At 44.3% G+C, this 16,348-nt stretch overlaps 1 protein-coding gene across 2 annotated transcripts in view; it reads left to right on the top strand.

Moving 5' to 3' along the window:
• Mdn1 (midasin AAA ATPase 1) overlaps nt 1-16,348 on the top strand; it is a 132,223-nt gene that overhangs the window by 83,804 nt on the left and 32,071 nt on the right. For both annotated transcript variants that reach the window (XM_040740514.1, XM_040740510.1), the window contains exons 60-76: nt 1,099-1,313; nt 1,638-2,022; nt 2,569-2,678; nt 3,243-3,948; nt 5,927-6,088; nt 6,217-6,490; nt 7,024-7,259; nt 7,647-7,742; nt 8,312-8,406; nt 8,893-9,014; nt 9,357-9,503; nt 10,344-10,453; nt 10,941-11,014; nt 11,478-11,676; nt 13,298-13,460; nt 14,921-15,067; nt 15,894-16,020. In XM_040740514.1, coding sequence (XP_040596448.1) covers nt 1,099-1,313; nt 1,638-2,022; nt 2,569-2,678; nt 3,243-3,948; nt 5,927-6,088; nt 6,217-6,490; nt 7,024-7,259; nt 7,647-7,742; nt 8,312-8,406; nt 8,893-9,014; nt 9,357-9,503; nt 10,344-10,453; nt 10,941-11,014; nt 11,478-11,676; nt 13,298-13,460; nt 14,921-15,067; nt 15,894-16,020 — 3,368 coding nt within the window. The remainder of the gene's footprint in view (nt 1-1,098; nt 1,314-1,637; nt 2,023-2,568; nt 2,679-3,242; nt 3,949-5,926; nt 6,089-6,216; nt 6,491-7,023; nt 7,260-7,646; nt 7,743-8,311; nt 8,407-8,892; nt 9,015-9,356; nt 9,504-10,343; nt 10,454-10,940; nt 11,015-11,477; nt 11,677-13,297; nt 13,461-14,920; nt 15,068-15,893; nt 16,021-16,348) is intronic.

Below are 16,348 nucleotides of genomic sequence, written 5' to 3'. Positions count from 1 at the left end.
AACAAAAAAATTTTTTTAAATCTTTGTGTGTGGTAGGGGGAGGAGCAAAAGGTATGTGAATGTAACTTTAAGTACCCAAAGAGGTTATTGGATCCCCTGGAGCTGGTGTTACAGTGAGCTACCATGTGGGTGCTGGGAAGGGAAGTGAACTCAAATATTCTGGAAGAGTAGTATACATCCTTAACTGCAGAACTTTCTCTCCAGCCCTGTTTACTTACTTTCTAATTAAAATGTTGTGTTTTCTTACTCCCCCTGACCCCATTTTTTCCCCTTTTTTAAATTTAAATTAGAAACAAACTTGTTTTACATGTCAATCCCAGGTCCCTCCCCTGTCCCCCACTGGCCCCCTATCCCATTCCCTTTCTGCTCCCCAGCGAGGGTGAGGCCTTCCATGGGGGATCTTCAAAGTCTGTCATATCATTTGGAGCAGGGCCTAGGCCCTCCCCTATGTGTCTAGGCTGAGAGAGCATCCATCCATGTGGAATAGGCTCCTATAGTCCGTTTGTGTACTAGGGATAAATACTAATCCACTACCAGAGGCCCAATGGATTAACAAGACCTCAAAACTGACATCCTTGTTCAGGGCTGACCCCATTCTTTTAAAAGAAAAGTTGCATTGGTTCTGTGTAAGTTAGTCTTTGTCTGAGTATTCTATAAGTAAGTTACTAGAATTGGTATTTTAACTCTTAACCAGGACAGCTACATGCTATAAAAATACACATACACACATAAAAAGATATGCATCCTGGAAATTGAACCCAGAACATCTGGAAGAGCATCCAATGTTCTTAACCCCTGAGCCATCTCTCCAGACCTTCCTGGAATTAGTTATGTTTTCAGTATTTTGTTGTAACTAAGGCTGATTGATAACTTTTGCAAAACCTCCCTCAAAGTCTCTGATGAAAAGCCTTATGGATTTCCAAGAGTTGTGTGGCATGCACTGTGTTTTGTGTTGTGTATTGACCACCTGACCCTTGCTGTGGAGTACTCTCTCTGTCTTACCCCGAAAGTCCAAGGGCAGTTTGGCAGACTTTGTGTCTCCCATCTCCTTTGTCTGCTTCTAGCTCTAAGTTATTTGGTTCTCCTCTTGTTGCTCAGGGCCCTGGCAGCCTCTGCAGAGCCGTGTTGTCCAGGTGCTGCTTTGGTGTATTAACAAGCAGCAGCAGAGCCAGCCACTGGGATGTCAGCGGCCTGCCCCTCCTGTCTTCCTCACACGTCACCCTGGGAGAGTGGGTCGAGAGAGCCCAGCAGCTCCAGGACATTAGCTCATTGCTGTGGACCAACATGGCTGTGCCTTCAGTAGCTGAATTCAGGTATTTCTTCCCCTGGAAGTTGTCTGGAATGCTGTTGTATGCTTGCCACCGTGTGTAGCAGGGCTCTTTCAGAACTCCTTTCTGAGGCATAGATACCTGATCCTAGTTAAGTGGAGGTGAGGGTAGTTTTTTTTATACATTAGTTTGCTTCTAATCTGTAACAGGCTACTGTGAATTTTAAGAATATTTGAGCAAAATTACATGAGAAATTCACCTCCAAATGTCAATAGTTTGTGGCTACTACTTCCTGAAATACAAGTGTATATTCAAGGAGGTTGTTTGACTCACTGTGCCTCCCTAAAGTGCTGTGATGTGTCCCCACAGACACACAGACTCTCGGCTCCAGGGACTGGTCCTGTGCTGGCATCTGCATGGCCTCACAGAACTGCTTCCAGCGCACCAACGGCAGAAGTATGTGCAGAGCTGTGAATGTCTGCTGCTTGGGGACAGCCAGGCCTTCCAGTATGTGGAGCAGACTCTCGGGAACATGGGCAGTCAGCAGGCACTTCCCAAAGAACTACTCTGTCTCCTGCTCACCTCCCTGCACTATTTTGGTGAAGGGGAGAATAAGCAGAACCTCCCTGAACCAGCCCGGCGTGGGAGACTCTGGGTGAACCTTGGCTTACTCCAGATTCAGACTTGGCTTCCCCAGGCCCGTTTCGACCCTGCAGTGAAAAAGGCATACAAGCTTAAGTATGCCCAAGAGGAGGTAAGAGGCAGATGTAGAACCTGAGCTTCTGCCCTGGCTTTCTAAATTTGCTTGTAACTTACTCCTTTGTTCCCTGTGAGGCTACTTAGAGGCTGAGAGTTCTCAGGATTCTCATAAAGACTACATTTTCTTGTAAGATTCCTGACTTGTGTTAGCAGGGCAAAGTAGGCATTGTCAGAGAAATAACTGAGTAGTATCTCTAGACCCTAGAGATTGGGAATGTAATTCAGTTGATATGACATTCTCTATTTGAACACCCAAACAAACTAAAGAAATTAATATATTAAGACAGTGATACATATACTATATTTTGAAGAAGAGCTATTTGATAAAGGATGAAAGTTACACTGTTATAGGTAGATGCTCAGTAGTTTAGTGGTATGAATAATGTAGTTTCTTTTGCCTAACAGCTTTGAGGTGAGTGCTCCAGGTGTGTGGGTCATTCAGAGTCCCCATGCATCTTACTGTTGTAGCTCAGAACACTGTCTTCATGTGCGTGGTCACTGCTGTGGCCAAGGGGACCATTTGTTGTTGGCTTTTCCATAGTTGTGCCAGCTGCGCTGTGAGTGGAAGACCCGCGACCTGTTGTCCCACCTACAAACTGGAAGAGACCTGGAAGACGAAACGATTATCAGCCACTCTCACCCACACCTTAGGTAAGGCAGCAGAATTGGTGTTGGGGGTGGCAGGGCATTGACCCCCTGTTTTTAGAAGAGATATCTACCTGTCTCTGCCTCCAGAGTACTGGGATTAAAGGCATGCGCCGCACCCAGCAGGTTAAATCTTTTTTAAAAATGCTATTGAAGACTAAATGATGGTGCCTTTAATCCCAGCACTAGGGAGGCAGAGGTAGGTGGATCTTTGTGTTCAAGGCCAACCTGGTCTATAGAGTGAGTTCCAGGACAGCGAGGGCTGTTACACAGAGAAATCCTGCTTAATGCCATCCAACGTCAGTGTCCATAACAGCAAAGGTGGACTGTTGTATTAGCCTGAGTCAATGAGCTGTGACAAGGTTTAATGAGATACATTTAAAGTACTTTTCATGCAAGTGTGGTACTCCATGGATGCTTAAAGATATTACCTAGTTTCATTATGATTGTCAGTATTACCTTCACAATTCTTAGCAACTAATGTCTTTATTCTCTTTTGCTGTTTGAGAGCCAGATCAAGACTCACTGCATTTCTAACGGCATTTGTATGTTGTGTTAATTTGCCTTCAGATTACTTCCCCAAAGGATCAGTCAGCTAGAGAATGTAGTCCACAGCCTGTCGAAAAAACAGGCCTTCAGACCCCATCTACCCAGTTACCAGTCCTTGGTGCAAGAGATCAACCACTACGTCACTAGCATCGCCAAGGTCACTGCTGTTCAGGACCTGCTGATGCGACTCCTTCAGGCTCTGCACACAGATGGATCAAGGTCTGCTCAAGTGCTTCAGAACCTTCTAAAGGAGGAGGCCTCTTGGCAGCAGTCACATCATCAGTTTCGGAAGCGACTGGCAGAGGAGTATGCCTTATACCCAGACACCGTTACACCACTACAGGCATCCATCTTGCAGCTGCAGCACGGCATGAGGCTAGTGGCATCTGAAGTCCATGCCTCCCTCCACAGCAGTGTGATCTGTGCAGAAAATCTGGGGGCCCTGGCCATGGCTGTGCTAGCTTTCCCGTCTGTGGGCCCCAGTTTCCCTACCTACCACGCTCATGCAGATGCTTTGTGCTCTGTGAACTCAGTGGAAGCTCTACAAAGTCTTGGGAAACTGATAGGCAAGCGTTTGGGAGGAAAGGAAAAAGAAGGCAACAGCCAGCAACCTTACCCGACCCGGGAGCAGTTACTGATGAATGCTCTCCTTTACCTGCGCTCCCATGTGCTGTACAAAGGCGAGCTGGACCAGAGGGCCCTGCTGCTTTTCAGACATCTGTGCCAGGTAAGCCTGGCACTAAGAAACCTGCATCTCTGACTGCCCTGGTACTAACTGTGTAGCCCAGGCTGGCCTCCAACTTGTGACACTTGTCCTTCCTTATCATCAGGAATAACTAGATTACAGGTGTCTACCAACATAGCATGCTTGAGCAGGTCCCTCAATCTTTAAAAGATTAACTAGTTCCTCCTTTGTGGTGTGTAGTACAAGCATTTTTTTTCTTTTAAAATAATAGGCCTCTAATCCCAGCACTCGGGAGGCAAAGACAGGTAGGTCTCTGTGAGTTGAAGATCAGGCTGGTCTACAAGAGCGAGTAGCAACAGCTTACTGGAGAAATTAATATTCTAGCATAGTGACCCAGTACTCATGAGTCCATCTGCTTAGTATTCAAACCCTATAGCACTTGCTGTCCATTCCTGTTGAATTTATTATTTATCCGTCATATTTCATTGCTAATTTTCTCCTATATGTGCATGTCGTTAGGTTACTTAGCATATTTAATATTTACCTTTTTGGAGGGAAAAACAATAAATCTCATAGTAAGTAGTCTTATATCTTTGGGTAACCTAGAGACCAGGATTATAGGACAAGGATTAAGCCTGTGCTGAAGGTATAACTCAGTGAATAGAGCGCTGGCCCAGCATACCATAGGATCTAAGATTGATTCCTTAACACCTCCTAAGCATACATACAGGCCTGTCATTCCAGCAGGAAGATCAGGAGTTATCCTGACCTCAGCTAATTCTTGGCTCACCTGTCTCAAATCCCATTAGTTCTTTATCTTCAAAAAAAAAAAAAGTATGGGACTGGAGACATGGCTTAGCTGTTCTTCCAGAAGTCCCTGGTTTGATTCCCACCACCCACGTGACCTCTTACAATTGGCTGTAACTCTAGTTTCAGGGTATCAAATGCCCTCTCCTGGCTCCTAAAGGCACATGCAGGTACATAGTACACATATATGCATACAGGAAAAACATCTAAACACATGAAAATTGAATCTTTAAAAATACAAATATTTAAGCTATCTTTCTTTAATGATAAATGCTATTTCCTCGATCCTCAGAAATATCTGGTGGCAACACTTGAGCACACAACCATTAATTCCAGCAGGATCAGGAAAAGTCCACGTCCAGCTGTGCTGCATAAGAGTTTGAGGGCAGCCTGAAATACTTGAGACTTTCATTTCAAAAAAAGAAGGGGTTGGAGAGGTGGCTCAGAAGTTAAGAGCACTGGCTGTTCTTTCAAAGGACCTGGGTTTGATTGCCAGCACCCATGTGGCATCTCATAACCATCCATGACTCCAGTTCCAGGGGATCCTACTCCCTCTTTTGAGCCTCATTGGTCACTAGGTACAACCAGTGCACAGGCATGCAGGCAAGCAAAACATCCATACATGTTTAATTAAATTGTAATTTTAACAGGCGTACATAAAAATCAAACAGAAAAAAATGCATTTGACTGTTTTCCTTTGTTTAATACAAATACATTTTTTTGTTGTTGTTGGAGACAAGATTTCACTATAGCTCTAGCTGGCCAGGAACTCACTATTTAGACTGCCCTGGCCTCTGCCTATCGTCATTTATAGTTTTTGACAATTTAAGGACCTAAAATCTGAGGTAGCAGAGCATTCAAGAAGTATCTAGCATAGTCCCATATTGAACCCTAGGCTAGCCTACCAAAGTACCCACTAAGTGCACTCTTTGTCAACTCCCCCACTCTCCTGAACAAAATGGGTGTTAGGGTTAGCTGTCCTGTAGCAGATTTGTAGACCTTTGAAATTATAGCAGTGCAACAGCCAGGAAAATGATGAGGACCCACAGTTGAGAGAACGCTCATTTGCTCTCCTCTACTTGGGAGTTTACTTCTTAGCTGCTGACTGGTGTTTGGGGCCCATGGCACTTTCATACTTGTGAGAAGCTAGGATTCATGACTCTTGCCTATGGTCTTGTGACTGCTTCCTTTTTCTGCCCATGTAACTTTTCAGGAGATCATCAATGAGTGGGATGAGCAGGAACGCATAGCCCAAGAGAAGGCAGAGCAAGAGAATAGCCTGTACAGATACCGGACAAGGAGCTGCAGGACAGCCCTGAGTGAGGAGGAGGAGGAAGAACTTGAGCTCAGGAAACTGTTCCCGCTGCATGAAAAGGTAGCAAGACACTCTGTAGCTGTATTGGCCATCAGTGTTTCAGTTACAATGACAGTGTTCTCCTGGTCGTTAAACTCCTCTTCAGTCCTGCTGCTTGTAGTCAACTGAACTGTTCTATTGCTGTCTAGGACTTTGCAGATATTTTGATGGAACAAACACTAGAGGAGAAAAAGGGAGCTTCATGTGGACAAGAAGAGGAGGAGGCCACAGACCCTGCTCTCCTGTCGCAGAGTTCAATGCAGGCAGTGATGCTGATACATCAACAGTTGTGCCTCAGCTTTGCACGGTCCCTTTGGTACCAGCAGACTGTGCCACCACATGAAGCAAAGCACTTCCTCAGCCTGTTTCTGTCTTGCTATCAGACTGGAGCATCTCTGGTGACACACTGCTACCCTCTGATGGGTATGGAAGTTCTTGTTAATAATACTCTTGGGAAATCAGAATGAGTAGATGAGCAGTTAGTTCATTGTTCTAGTTCCCATAGCTTAAAATTTTAAGAAATTGATTTAAAAGTCTGCAATAATACAGGTTTTCATTAGTGTCCTATGAGAAAAGATGCAGACTTGACTTGTGTGATGTTTCTCCTTGAATTGTTTCCAGTTTTCCTCTCATAATCTTTTCTAACAGATTCATGGAGGACTGTTTCTGAGGTTTTGTGCAATTTTATGATGCGAGGAGTACAGTCTCAATGTTTCCCATTGAGATATATTCCTTGTCTCTAGTTTCATATGTACTTTAAAACAGTCTGGGAACTCAGCAGTTCTGTGAAAGTCACAGAATCTCTGGTTTGGAGGTTTCCAGCATAATTTCATCTATTACTCCATTGGAAAGAGGCTTTGATTCCAAGCAGTTTGTTGTCTCTGACATCTTTGTGACTTACTGTTAAGCCATCTTACTGGGTCCCCTGACTTTCTGTGGTCTTGTCGCCTTCACAGGGGCTGAGCTGAATGACCAGCTCTTGGGCAGTCATCTCATGGCCTGCTCTCTCTCCTATAACACTCTCTGTGGGGAAGCAGCCTCCAACCTGATGATGAAGCCTGATGGGCCCTACGATTTCTACCAGCACCCCAATGTGGCAGAAGCACGGCAGTGCCAACCTGTGCTTCAAGGCCTTTTGGAAGCTGTCAATCAGTTGCTGGAGGACTGGCCAGAGCACCCCGTACTTCAACAGGTAGTGCAACTAGCTAGGAAGGAGGGCATGGCCAAGGACCCAAATTTTCCCAGAGGATGTGGCCTCAAACTATTTCCCGGGATGTTGACTTGCACATCTGTACACAGAAACAAAGGCTTACCTTTAACCCAGTAAGATTAATTGCAGGGTGAACATGCCAGTTTTCGCGAATTTTATAGTAACTCTTAATATAGGAAATAATAAAGTCAGAATCAGTCTTATTTCCAGAATAATGAAGCTTATGCAAGATTTCCTTCAGGCAGTTCTGCATCCCAGAAAGTTTTCTTCCTATTTTTTATAGGTATTTGTGAAACATAGACTAAAACCTCATCATTGTCAGTCACTGATGATTCCCCTGAGATTAACAAATCTTTTTCTTTCTTTAAGCTTCTGGTTGTAATGGACAGAATTCGTGGCTTCCCACTTTCCAGTCCAATCTCAAAGCTCCTGAATGGCTTGGAGATCCTTCTGGCAAAGGCGCAAGTAAGATGTTTCTTCATTTCCTTATTTCAGTTTTTGTTATTTTGCCAAGATTTCTCTTTTGATAGCCATGTTAGAACAGAAAGGTACAGTGTGGCTTAGAGAAAGATGAAGATTCTTTGTCTTTCTGAGTTGGGGTGAGGTTGGTGCCAGTGAGCAGCTGTTTGGAGGGTGGGGCCTGGTGGCCAGGACTCTAGGAGCTCACTATGTCAGGAGAGCCTTCGAGCATTCTTCTCTATCCTCACACAGCCTCCATGTTGTCTGTTGTCTTCCGAGGTGACAGAAAGTAGTCAGATGATTTTGATCAACTTAAATCCAGCAGCAGAAATTTTGACACAGTCACCAACTCTGCTTTTTTGTCTGCCTCTAACTTGGGCTCTGTGGTGTTGTGTCACATTGACTATTTGGGACACAGTGGTGAACTGTATCTCACTGTGAATTTGTACTTGTGATTGGTAAAAATTGTTATGTGCCCAGTAGTCTTCTCCTTAAGGAAAGACCAAGATGTTACTAAACGGTAGGAAGTAGTTAAGGGGTTGAATAATGGCAACAAAAGGTCTTTGTTTCTTTAGGATTGGGAGGAGAATGCAAGTCAAGCATTGTCTCTCCGGAAACATCTCGATTTAGTCAGTCAGATGATCATTCGGTGGCGTAAACTGGAGCTGAAGTAAGTGGGGTTTATGTGTATAACATGGTCTGCTTTAGCCATGGGACTGAAAGCACACACTCTGAGGCAGCAGACTCAACAGCTTCTTGGGACCATTTGTAAAAATGGTGACTTTTTGCTGGATGTGGTGGTACGCATCATTAATTCCAGCACTTTGGAGGCAGAGACAGTAGGATTGCTGTGAGATTGAAGTCATCCAGGGCTACATCATGAGTGAGGATGGCCCGCCCACCTCCTCAAAAAAGTAAGCATTTGAGCCGGGCTTTGGCACACGCCTTTAATCCTAGCACTCGGGAGGCAGAGGCAGGTGGATCTCTGTGATTTCGAGGCCAGCCAGGTCTACAAAGCGAGTTCCAGGACAGCCTCCAAGACAATACAGAGAAACCCCTTCTCGAAAAACCAAAAAAAAAAAAAAAAAGTAAGTATTTGAATTGTGAATTTGATTTCAAATATTACCTCCCCCCCCCCCCACTCCCTGCTGGTCAGCTGCTGGTCAGTGAGTCTGGATAATACCATGAGACGCCACACTGAGAAATCCACCAAGCACTGGTTTTCCATCTATCAGATGCTGGAGAAGCACATGCAGGAACGCACAGAAGAACAGGAAGGTAAGGCAGGTGGCTTTGCGGGCTCTAGAGAACCAGTCTTACTGTAAACTTAGGCCATTCTGCACGCCCAGGAACTAACTCAGCTTAAGTAATAGTTAAAATGGTTGAATTAAAGTTGCTTCATACTATTGTTTTATAATTTGCTGTGAATGCATTTAATACATAACTTACATATAGGTTTTATGTGGAAGTCAGTCACTGTAACCATAATCTTTGCTTCAGTTTGATGTGGTACTTACCTAATGGCCCTTCCTCCTTTGTAGCATAGTACCCTGCATGCATTTTAAGGATGGGAGGGATGGTAGAGGACACATGTATATTTTGCTCTTTTACTCTCTAAAGATGATAAACAGATGACCCTGATGTTGCTGGTCAGCACATTACAAGCATTTATTGAAGGATCTTCTCTGGGAGAATTCCATGTACGACTCCAAATGTTACTGGTTTTCCATTGTCATGTCTTACTGATGCCACAAATTGAAGGAAAAGGTAAGGATTCTTCCCCTCGTTCACATGCGCTTTGTTTATTTTGAGACATGGTCTCACTATGAAGCCATGGCTTGCTTGGAGCTTGCTACTTAATAAACACTATGTAAAAATTGCTTGAATGTAGATTGTAAATGAATGAGAGTTGAGGCAAACATTTTCATAGGCCATTTTTAAGTGAGTATAGTGTCTATTGATTTTATGAATTTTAGACAAGAATCTGAAGGATTGGTTTAAAGAAATTTTCAGGATATCATCTATTAAAAAAATGGCAGTAAGGGGCTGGAGAGATGGCTCAGCAGTTAAGAGCACTGACTGTTCTTCCAGAGGTCCTGAGTTCAATTCCCACAACCACATGGTGGCTCACAACCACCTTGAGTGAGATCTGGTGCCCTCTGCTGGCATGCAGGCAGAACACTGTATACATAATAAATAAATTTTAAAAAATGGCAGTAAATCTGCTACAAGTTGAAATGAAAATACAGCAGCTTGCCAGGCAGTGGTGGCGCACGCCTTTAATCCCAGCACTCGGGAGGCAGAGGCAGGTGGATCTCTGTGAGTTCGAACCAGCCTGGTCTATAAGAACTAGTTCAGGACAAGCTCCAAAGCCACAGAGAAACCCTGTCTCGAAAAACCAAAAAATAAAAGTTAAAAAAAAACAAAACAAAAACCAGCTTCTTTGACAACCTGCACTTTTGAGGAGTGCTAAGCTCAGACAAGTTTTTAACAACCCTGACTGTGGAGTGTGCTGTAATTCTTTGACATGAGTAATAAAGAAGGCTCAGGCTGGTACCAGAAGCAACACAGTGAGTTTATTGTTTGTTTCCTTTTTATCTCTTCCAGATTCACTTTGCAGTGTTCTGTGGAATTTATATCATTATTACAAGCAATTTCTTGACCCAGTCCAAGCTAAAATTGTGGAACTTCGCTCCCCTATAGAAAAAGAACTTAAAGTAAGATGGATAGCTGTCATAATTACCCCTGAAAGAACAAAGTCAGCCCATCCCCTTTCCTTAATTCTCTTCTGTGATTCTTGCAATAGTGAGGCAGGAGGCAAGGGGAGGAAGTTGTAGAAGTTTGTGGGAGGCCACCCAGGAAAGTCTGCGTGCTCTGCTGGTCTTTTCCGTGCTCTTTGTCTGCCTCATGGGTGCCATGCTGCATGGGACATGTGCCATCAAGTGCCCTAAGTCAAGGAGAGTCCTGTTTGCTTTCTTAATTTTTTTTTAATGTTTTTTTTGGAGACAGGGTTTCTCTGTGGCTTTGGAGGCTGTCTTGGAACTAGCTCTTGTAGACCAGGCTGGTCTCAAACTCACAGAGATCCGCCTGCCTCTGCCTCCCGTGTTTGGAATAGAATGGTATCAGACCGTTGACAAGTAGATAATGTAGGGCAAAAAGGGGATACAAGCTTTACAAAACCCTTTCCTGAACTTTGTTTTTCAGGAATTTGTGAAGATATCAAAGTGGAATGATGTCAGCTTCTGGTCCATTAAACAATCTGTGGAAAAGACACATAGGTGATCTATCTTTTCAAAACCACAATTCTGTATGGTAGGCTGCAAGACTATCATGTTTCCCCGGCCTGATACCCTCATGCTGCCACAAACGAAGTCTACTTTCAGGGAAAATGTATGCTCTGTGTCCAGTGGACTGGTCTTTTGCCACTCACCAGCTATTTATCTTGAACAGAGCAACCCCAATGTGGCTGGCTACAGTGTCCTCTTATAGAAGAAGTGGGGTAACAGTATTTGGCATATTATTTTTCCTAAAAATCCAAAATGATTACGAATACCCAAGGAGATCAGCATAGCTATAAAAGATAAAAGCACGCGCACGTATGTATGTATGTATGTGTGTGTGTGTCTGTGTGTGTGTCTGTGTGTATGCATATACATATATGTGTGCATTATAATTCTTTGCTTTCAAATTCCCTTAATGTGATGTGTTTTTAACCTTACGTCTGTTATTACGTGAGATCAGGACCCTCTTTAAATTCATGAAGAAATTTGAAGCTGTCCTGAATGAGCCCTGTCAGTCATGTCTGGTAGAGAGTAACAAGGAAGAACATCCTGACCGTTTGCCAAAGCCAGCAGAGGAAGCTGCAGTTGAGATATCACCTGTTCAGAGTCTGAACCGGACACTGAGGGAGACCCTGTTAGCACAGCCAACAGCCTGGCAGGTACTGGTTTGTGGAATGCTGCATATTTAATCCCAGGGTAGTTTTTCCGTGGGGTTTTGTTTTGTTTGTTTTTTCAAAACATGTTGACATGTTTTCTCTGTGGCTTTGGAGGCTGTCCTGGAACTAGCTTTTTTAGACCAGGCTGGTCTCAAACTCACAGAGATCCACCTGCTTCTGCCTCCCAAATGCTGGGATTAAAGGCGTGTGCCACCAACGCCCAGCATATCACAGGGTAGTTAAGCAGGATCTTTCAGGTTAAGGGGTGAACTGGGAACTAGACAAGGAATGCCTTTGGGATTTTCTTTGGATGTATGTAGCATTTGGTTGTTTGCCTGGCTGTTCTACAGAATTAGACAGAAACCATGATTTTGAGCCAGTCAGGTGGCTCGGCAGGTAAACTGATTGCTGTATAATCCTGATTACCTGGGTTTGATCTCTGGAACCCACATAAAGGTTGGAAGGAGAGAATCAACTCCAAAAGTTTCCTCTGACACCCACAAAAGTTGTGAGACCTGATCACATCTGTACACATACATCTGTGTACAGACGATAGCGTGTCCTGGTGGAGCTCAGCGCTAGATGAGGAAGCTGCTGCAGTGTGCCCAGAGCAGAGTGTGCCCAGAGCCTGCTCAGTTCATAATGCAAATGCTTGTGTGTGCTTGCTTTCCAGCACCATGTTTGAGATGGTGTGCACACTTTCTGAAAATGTAAGTGACAGAGCTCCTGAGTGGATGCTGTCAGGGTTTCCCCGCCACCTGTCTTTGGGTGTGAGGAGCAGTCCTCCAGAGAGGGCTCATTTTCAATCTTACTGCTTCCCAACCTGGGGTTCAAAAAGTCAGTAATTAGGTCTCTGAGTTATTTAAGAATCACCCAAAAAGTATAGTAACAACTGCTTGTATCTCCGCGTGCTGGCAAATTTCCTTAAACTATTTGTCAACTTACTGCTGCCACACCCTGATCAAAATTTTAGATTTGCTGATGATGCCAGCATAGGAGTTTTGGGCATGGGTTGCTGGTGATAGAAAATGTGTCATGGTGGGTAAGGTTCTTCCATTTATTGATTCCGGACCACAAGACCTATGAAAAACCCTGTCCTTGGGACTAGGAAGGTAGGAAAAAACAGTAGTACAAGTAGGATTTTGTGATCCTATTTGCCTTGGCTTGTGCTTGAATACACTGTTTAATACCCTTATGTGACTGCAGTCTTACTGTTCATTCTATCTTGATAGGCTAAAACCTCATGACTTCCTACGTCAGTCACATACAAAAAGTAATTCAGGTTTCTAAACATCTGTATATGTGTGCTTACCTCTATTCCTGAGATGATGGTGGTGGTGGTGGTGGTGGTTTTGCATTTGCTGAGCAAGGAGGGAGGAAGATGGGAGAGAAGACTTAAATTTATTGTTCATCAAGTTAAAACACTGGCTGTGTGGTGGTGGCACATGCCCTTAAACCCAGTGCTCAGAGGCAAGATAATCTCTTTGATAGTCAAGCCAGTCTGGTCTACAAATCAAGTTCCAGAATAGCCAGGGTTACACAGAAAAACCCTATCTTGAAAAAACAAAGTGGAGTGGCTATTACTCTATTTCTTGGTAGTGACACTAACCTGTCTGTCTCAAAGGCTTCCATTGCAGAGCAATGTCAGAATGCTGGTCCTTTGCCTGTGGAGGGAGACCTTCTGCGTCGCTTGCCAAGACTCTCAAAACGAATGAGGAAAGTATGCCTGACGTTTATGAAGGAGAGCCCCCTACCTTACCTAGTGGAAAGCCTCGATCAGTTCACTGGTGAGTGCTCACAGCCATGGCAAAAGTAAGACTTGCTCTCACCCCCATTGCCTATGATGGCTGGGAATGTGGGACCTCTGTCACTTTTAATGTCTTACATTATTTAAACACGTGTGCCATAAATCAAAGTTCAAGGCTGAGGCCTGCTGATTGTAGAGTGTGTTCATTTCATCCCTCTGTCTTCACATGTACAGTAGGAACAGTAGGCTGCCTTTGATCTTGGTTGGTTGTTGTATCTTTCTCCATTGCTCAGGTTGGTCTCAAACTCTAGGATTATAGTGACTTCTTGCCTCAGCATCTACACGGCAGTTTTAGGAGATCCAACACCTTCCTCTGCCCCCCAGGCACCAGACACACAAATGGTTCACCAACATATATGCAGGCAAACTCTTAACACACATAAAATTTAAAAGATAAATCCTGCCCCCCCCAACAGGGTTTCCCTGTGTAGCCCTGACTGTTCTGGACCTCCCTCTGTAGACCTTGGAGCTCAGAGATCTGCCTGACTCTGCCTCCTGAGTGCTGGGATTAAAGGCAGTCCCCATCACAACTTGGTGATAAATCTTTTAAAAGCAAAAGTTAGTCAAGTGGAATCAAGGGGTGGTGAGGCACATTCAAGAATCAGAACCAGATGGATATTTGAGTTCAAGGCCAGCTACATAGTGAGACCCTGTCTCACCAAAAGAAAAAAAAAGGTTTGTAAAGTAGAACAATAGCACTGGAGAGATGGCTCAGCAGTCAAGAACAGTAGAGCAGTGACTACCCTTCCAGAGGACTCAGGTTCAATTCCCAGCACCCACCTGGCAACTTGCTACTGTCTGTAACTCCAGTTCCAGGGAATCTGACACCCTCACAGACATGCGTGTAGTCAAAATACCAATGAAGTATAAATAAATAATTTCTGAAGAAAAAAAAAACAACTTAGCCTGTCATGGTGACACTCATCTTTTATCCCAGCACTCAGGAGGCAGAAGCAGGTGGATCTCTGTGAGTTCAAGGCCAGCCTGGTCTACAAAGTGAGTTCCAGGACAAGCATGACTATTACACAGAGAAATAAACCCTGTCTCAAAAAAAAAAAAAAGGACTTCTGGAATAAATGATAAGTGCTTCTGAAGTTGTATAGATTAAAAGTGTATGGGAAGGTCCCCTTCCCCTTAGGTGACTAAAATTCATGGTGTAATAAACTACCCAGCTGGTACTCAATAAATAGGTTTTTGAAGTTTCTGTTTGGTTTGCTTTATTTTAAAGAGATGAAGCTAAGAGGTGCATTATTTTCCCATTTCCATACCTTTTTACAAGTGTAGTTCAGACAGTTCATTGAACATTTGCCAAATGGCAGGGACTTTTAAGGTGCTGTGAAAGGTGAGTGGCACTTATGGCCCCCGTGCTGCAGGAAGCCCTTGACATAACCAAGTGTGCACGCGTTCATATGGCCTTGGGATTTTACACTTTCCCCGTAGGTGAAGTGATTACCTCTGTAAGTGAGTTGCAGAACTTAAATGTGGAGCCCTCTGCAGAGAAAGAAAAGCAGCGATCAGAAGCCAAACACATCCTCATGCAGAAGCATCGCGCCTTATCGGATCTCTTTAAATACCTTGCAAAAATTGGTAAGGGGAGCTCGTAAAATGCTAGAAAGTACAATTATCAACTTTCGTTTGTAGTCTAAAGTTTTAGTATGTGCGTGTCTGCATGGGATGTGTGAGGGTGCTCACAGAGGCCAGAAGAGACAGTCTCCCCTTGGAGATGGAATCATGGACTGCTGAGGGCTACTTAATTAATGCAGGTGGTAGGAACGGAACTCAGAGTCTTCAGGAAGAGCAGCAAGAGCCCTTAATCACTGAGCCTTGTCTCTGGCCCCTGTAATCAGCCTGGGGGTGGTGGTGACATGGAGATTTGGAAGAAATTCCTGAAACCATAGGAAACCAAAGTACTGGACAAAGTTGTGCAGTGCCATTCTAAGAGTTCCAGGCACACTTAGGAAAATGCTGCAGGGAACTGCCGGTTCCCACACATTTTCAGTCTTGTGGTGAGATATGTCAGACTGATACTTTCTGCTTTCAGCAGTGTTTTATACTCTCCTATCACAGGTAGAGACCAGTGCTTTTCAGCATCTGAGTCACTTGAGGGGCGTGCTAAAATGCAGGGACTGAGCCTGTTCTAGTTGGTGCATTTCTTCGCTGCCACATATTCCATGCTGGCCTCACACTCGATTCTTCTTCCGTGACACTCCCCCACCCCACCCCACCCCAGCTCCGTGTGCTGAGGTTATAGGCATGGACTATCATCACCCCTGGCTACCTAAGCCTGTATTCCTGGCAAATTTCTGGTGACACATGTCACAAACTTGACTTTGACTAGAGGGGACGTTAGAAAGCATAGCCTTTTCTCACTGAGGTACCTTGCTTTAATGTGTGGTATTGATTTATTTCCTAGGTCTGTCGTATCGAAAAGGTCTTGCCTGGGTCCGTTCAAAAAGTCCTCAAGAGTTGCTTCATCTTCACCCGTTAGATCTCAAGAGTGCATTGTCTATAGTCAGCAGCACTCAGGAGGCTGATTCTAGGTTGGTTTGTTTTCAGATTATACATTGAGGAAGTCACTAAACTTTCAAGAGTTAAAGGTGCGAAGGATCTCACCTAATACAGTGTGTCCTTTCATTCTCCTTCCTCCTTGTGCTTGCCAGCCTGCTGAAGTGAGTGCTTCTGCTGACCTGCAGCCTCACCCTATGGCCTCACTCTGCCCCTTGGCTTCCCTAAGCTCTGCTTACTTGACCCGAATTGACAGCTCTTAGTGCTCATAGTTTTTGCTGTCTCATGTGTGAGTTCTAAAACACTCGATTTGAGAACTGATCACACCTTGAGACAGAGCTGCCTATGTTGTTATCTACCCAG

This window comes from Mesocricetus auratus, unplaced genomic scaffold (assembly GCF_017639785.1).
Source record: "Mesocricetus auratus isolate SY011 unplaced genomic scaffold, BCM_Maur_2.0 Super-Scaffold_6730, whole genome shotgun sequence".
In the NCBI taxonomy this organism is placed as follows: Eukaryota; Metazoa; Chordata; class Mammalia; order Rodentia; family Cricetidae; genus Mesocricetus; species Mesocricetus auratus.
Note: the sequence above shows the minus strand (reverse complement) of the source record. Positions and strands in the feature narration are given on the sequence as shown.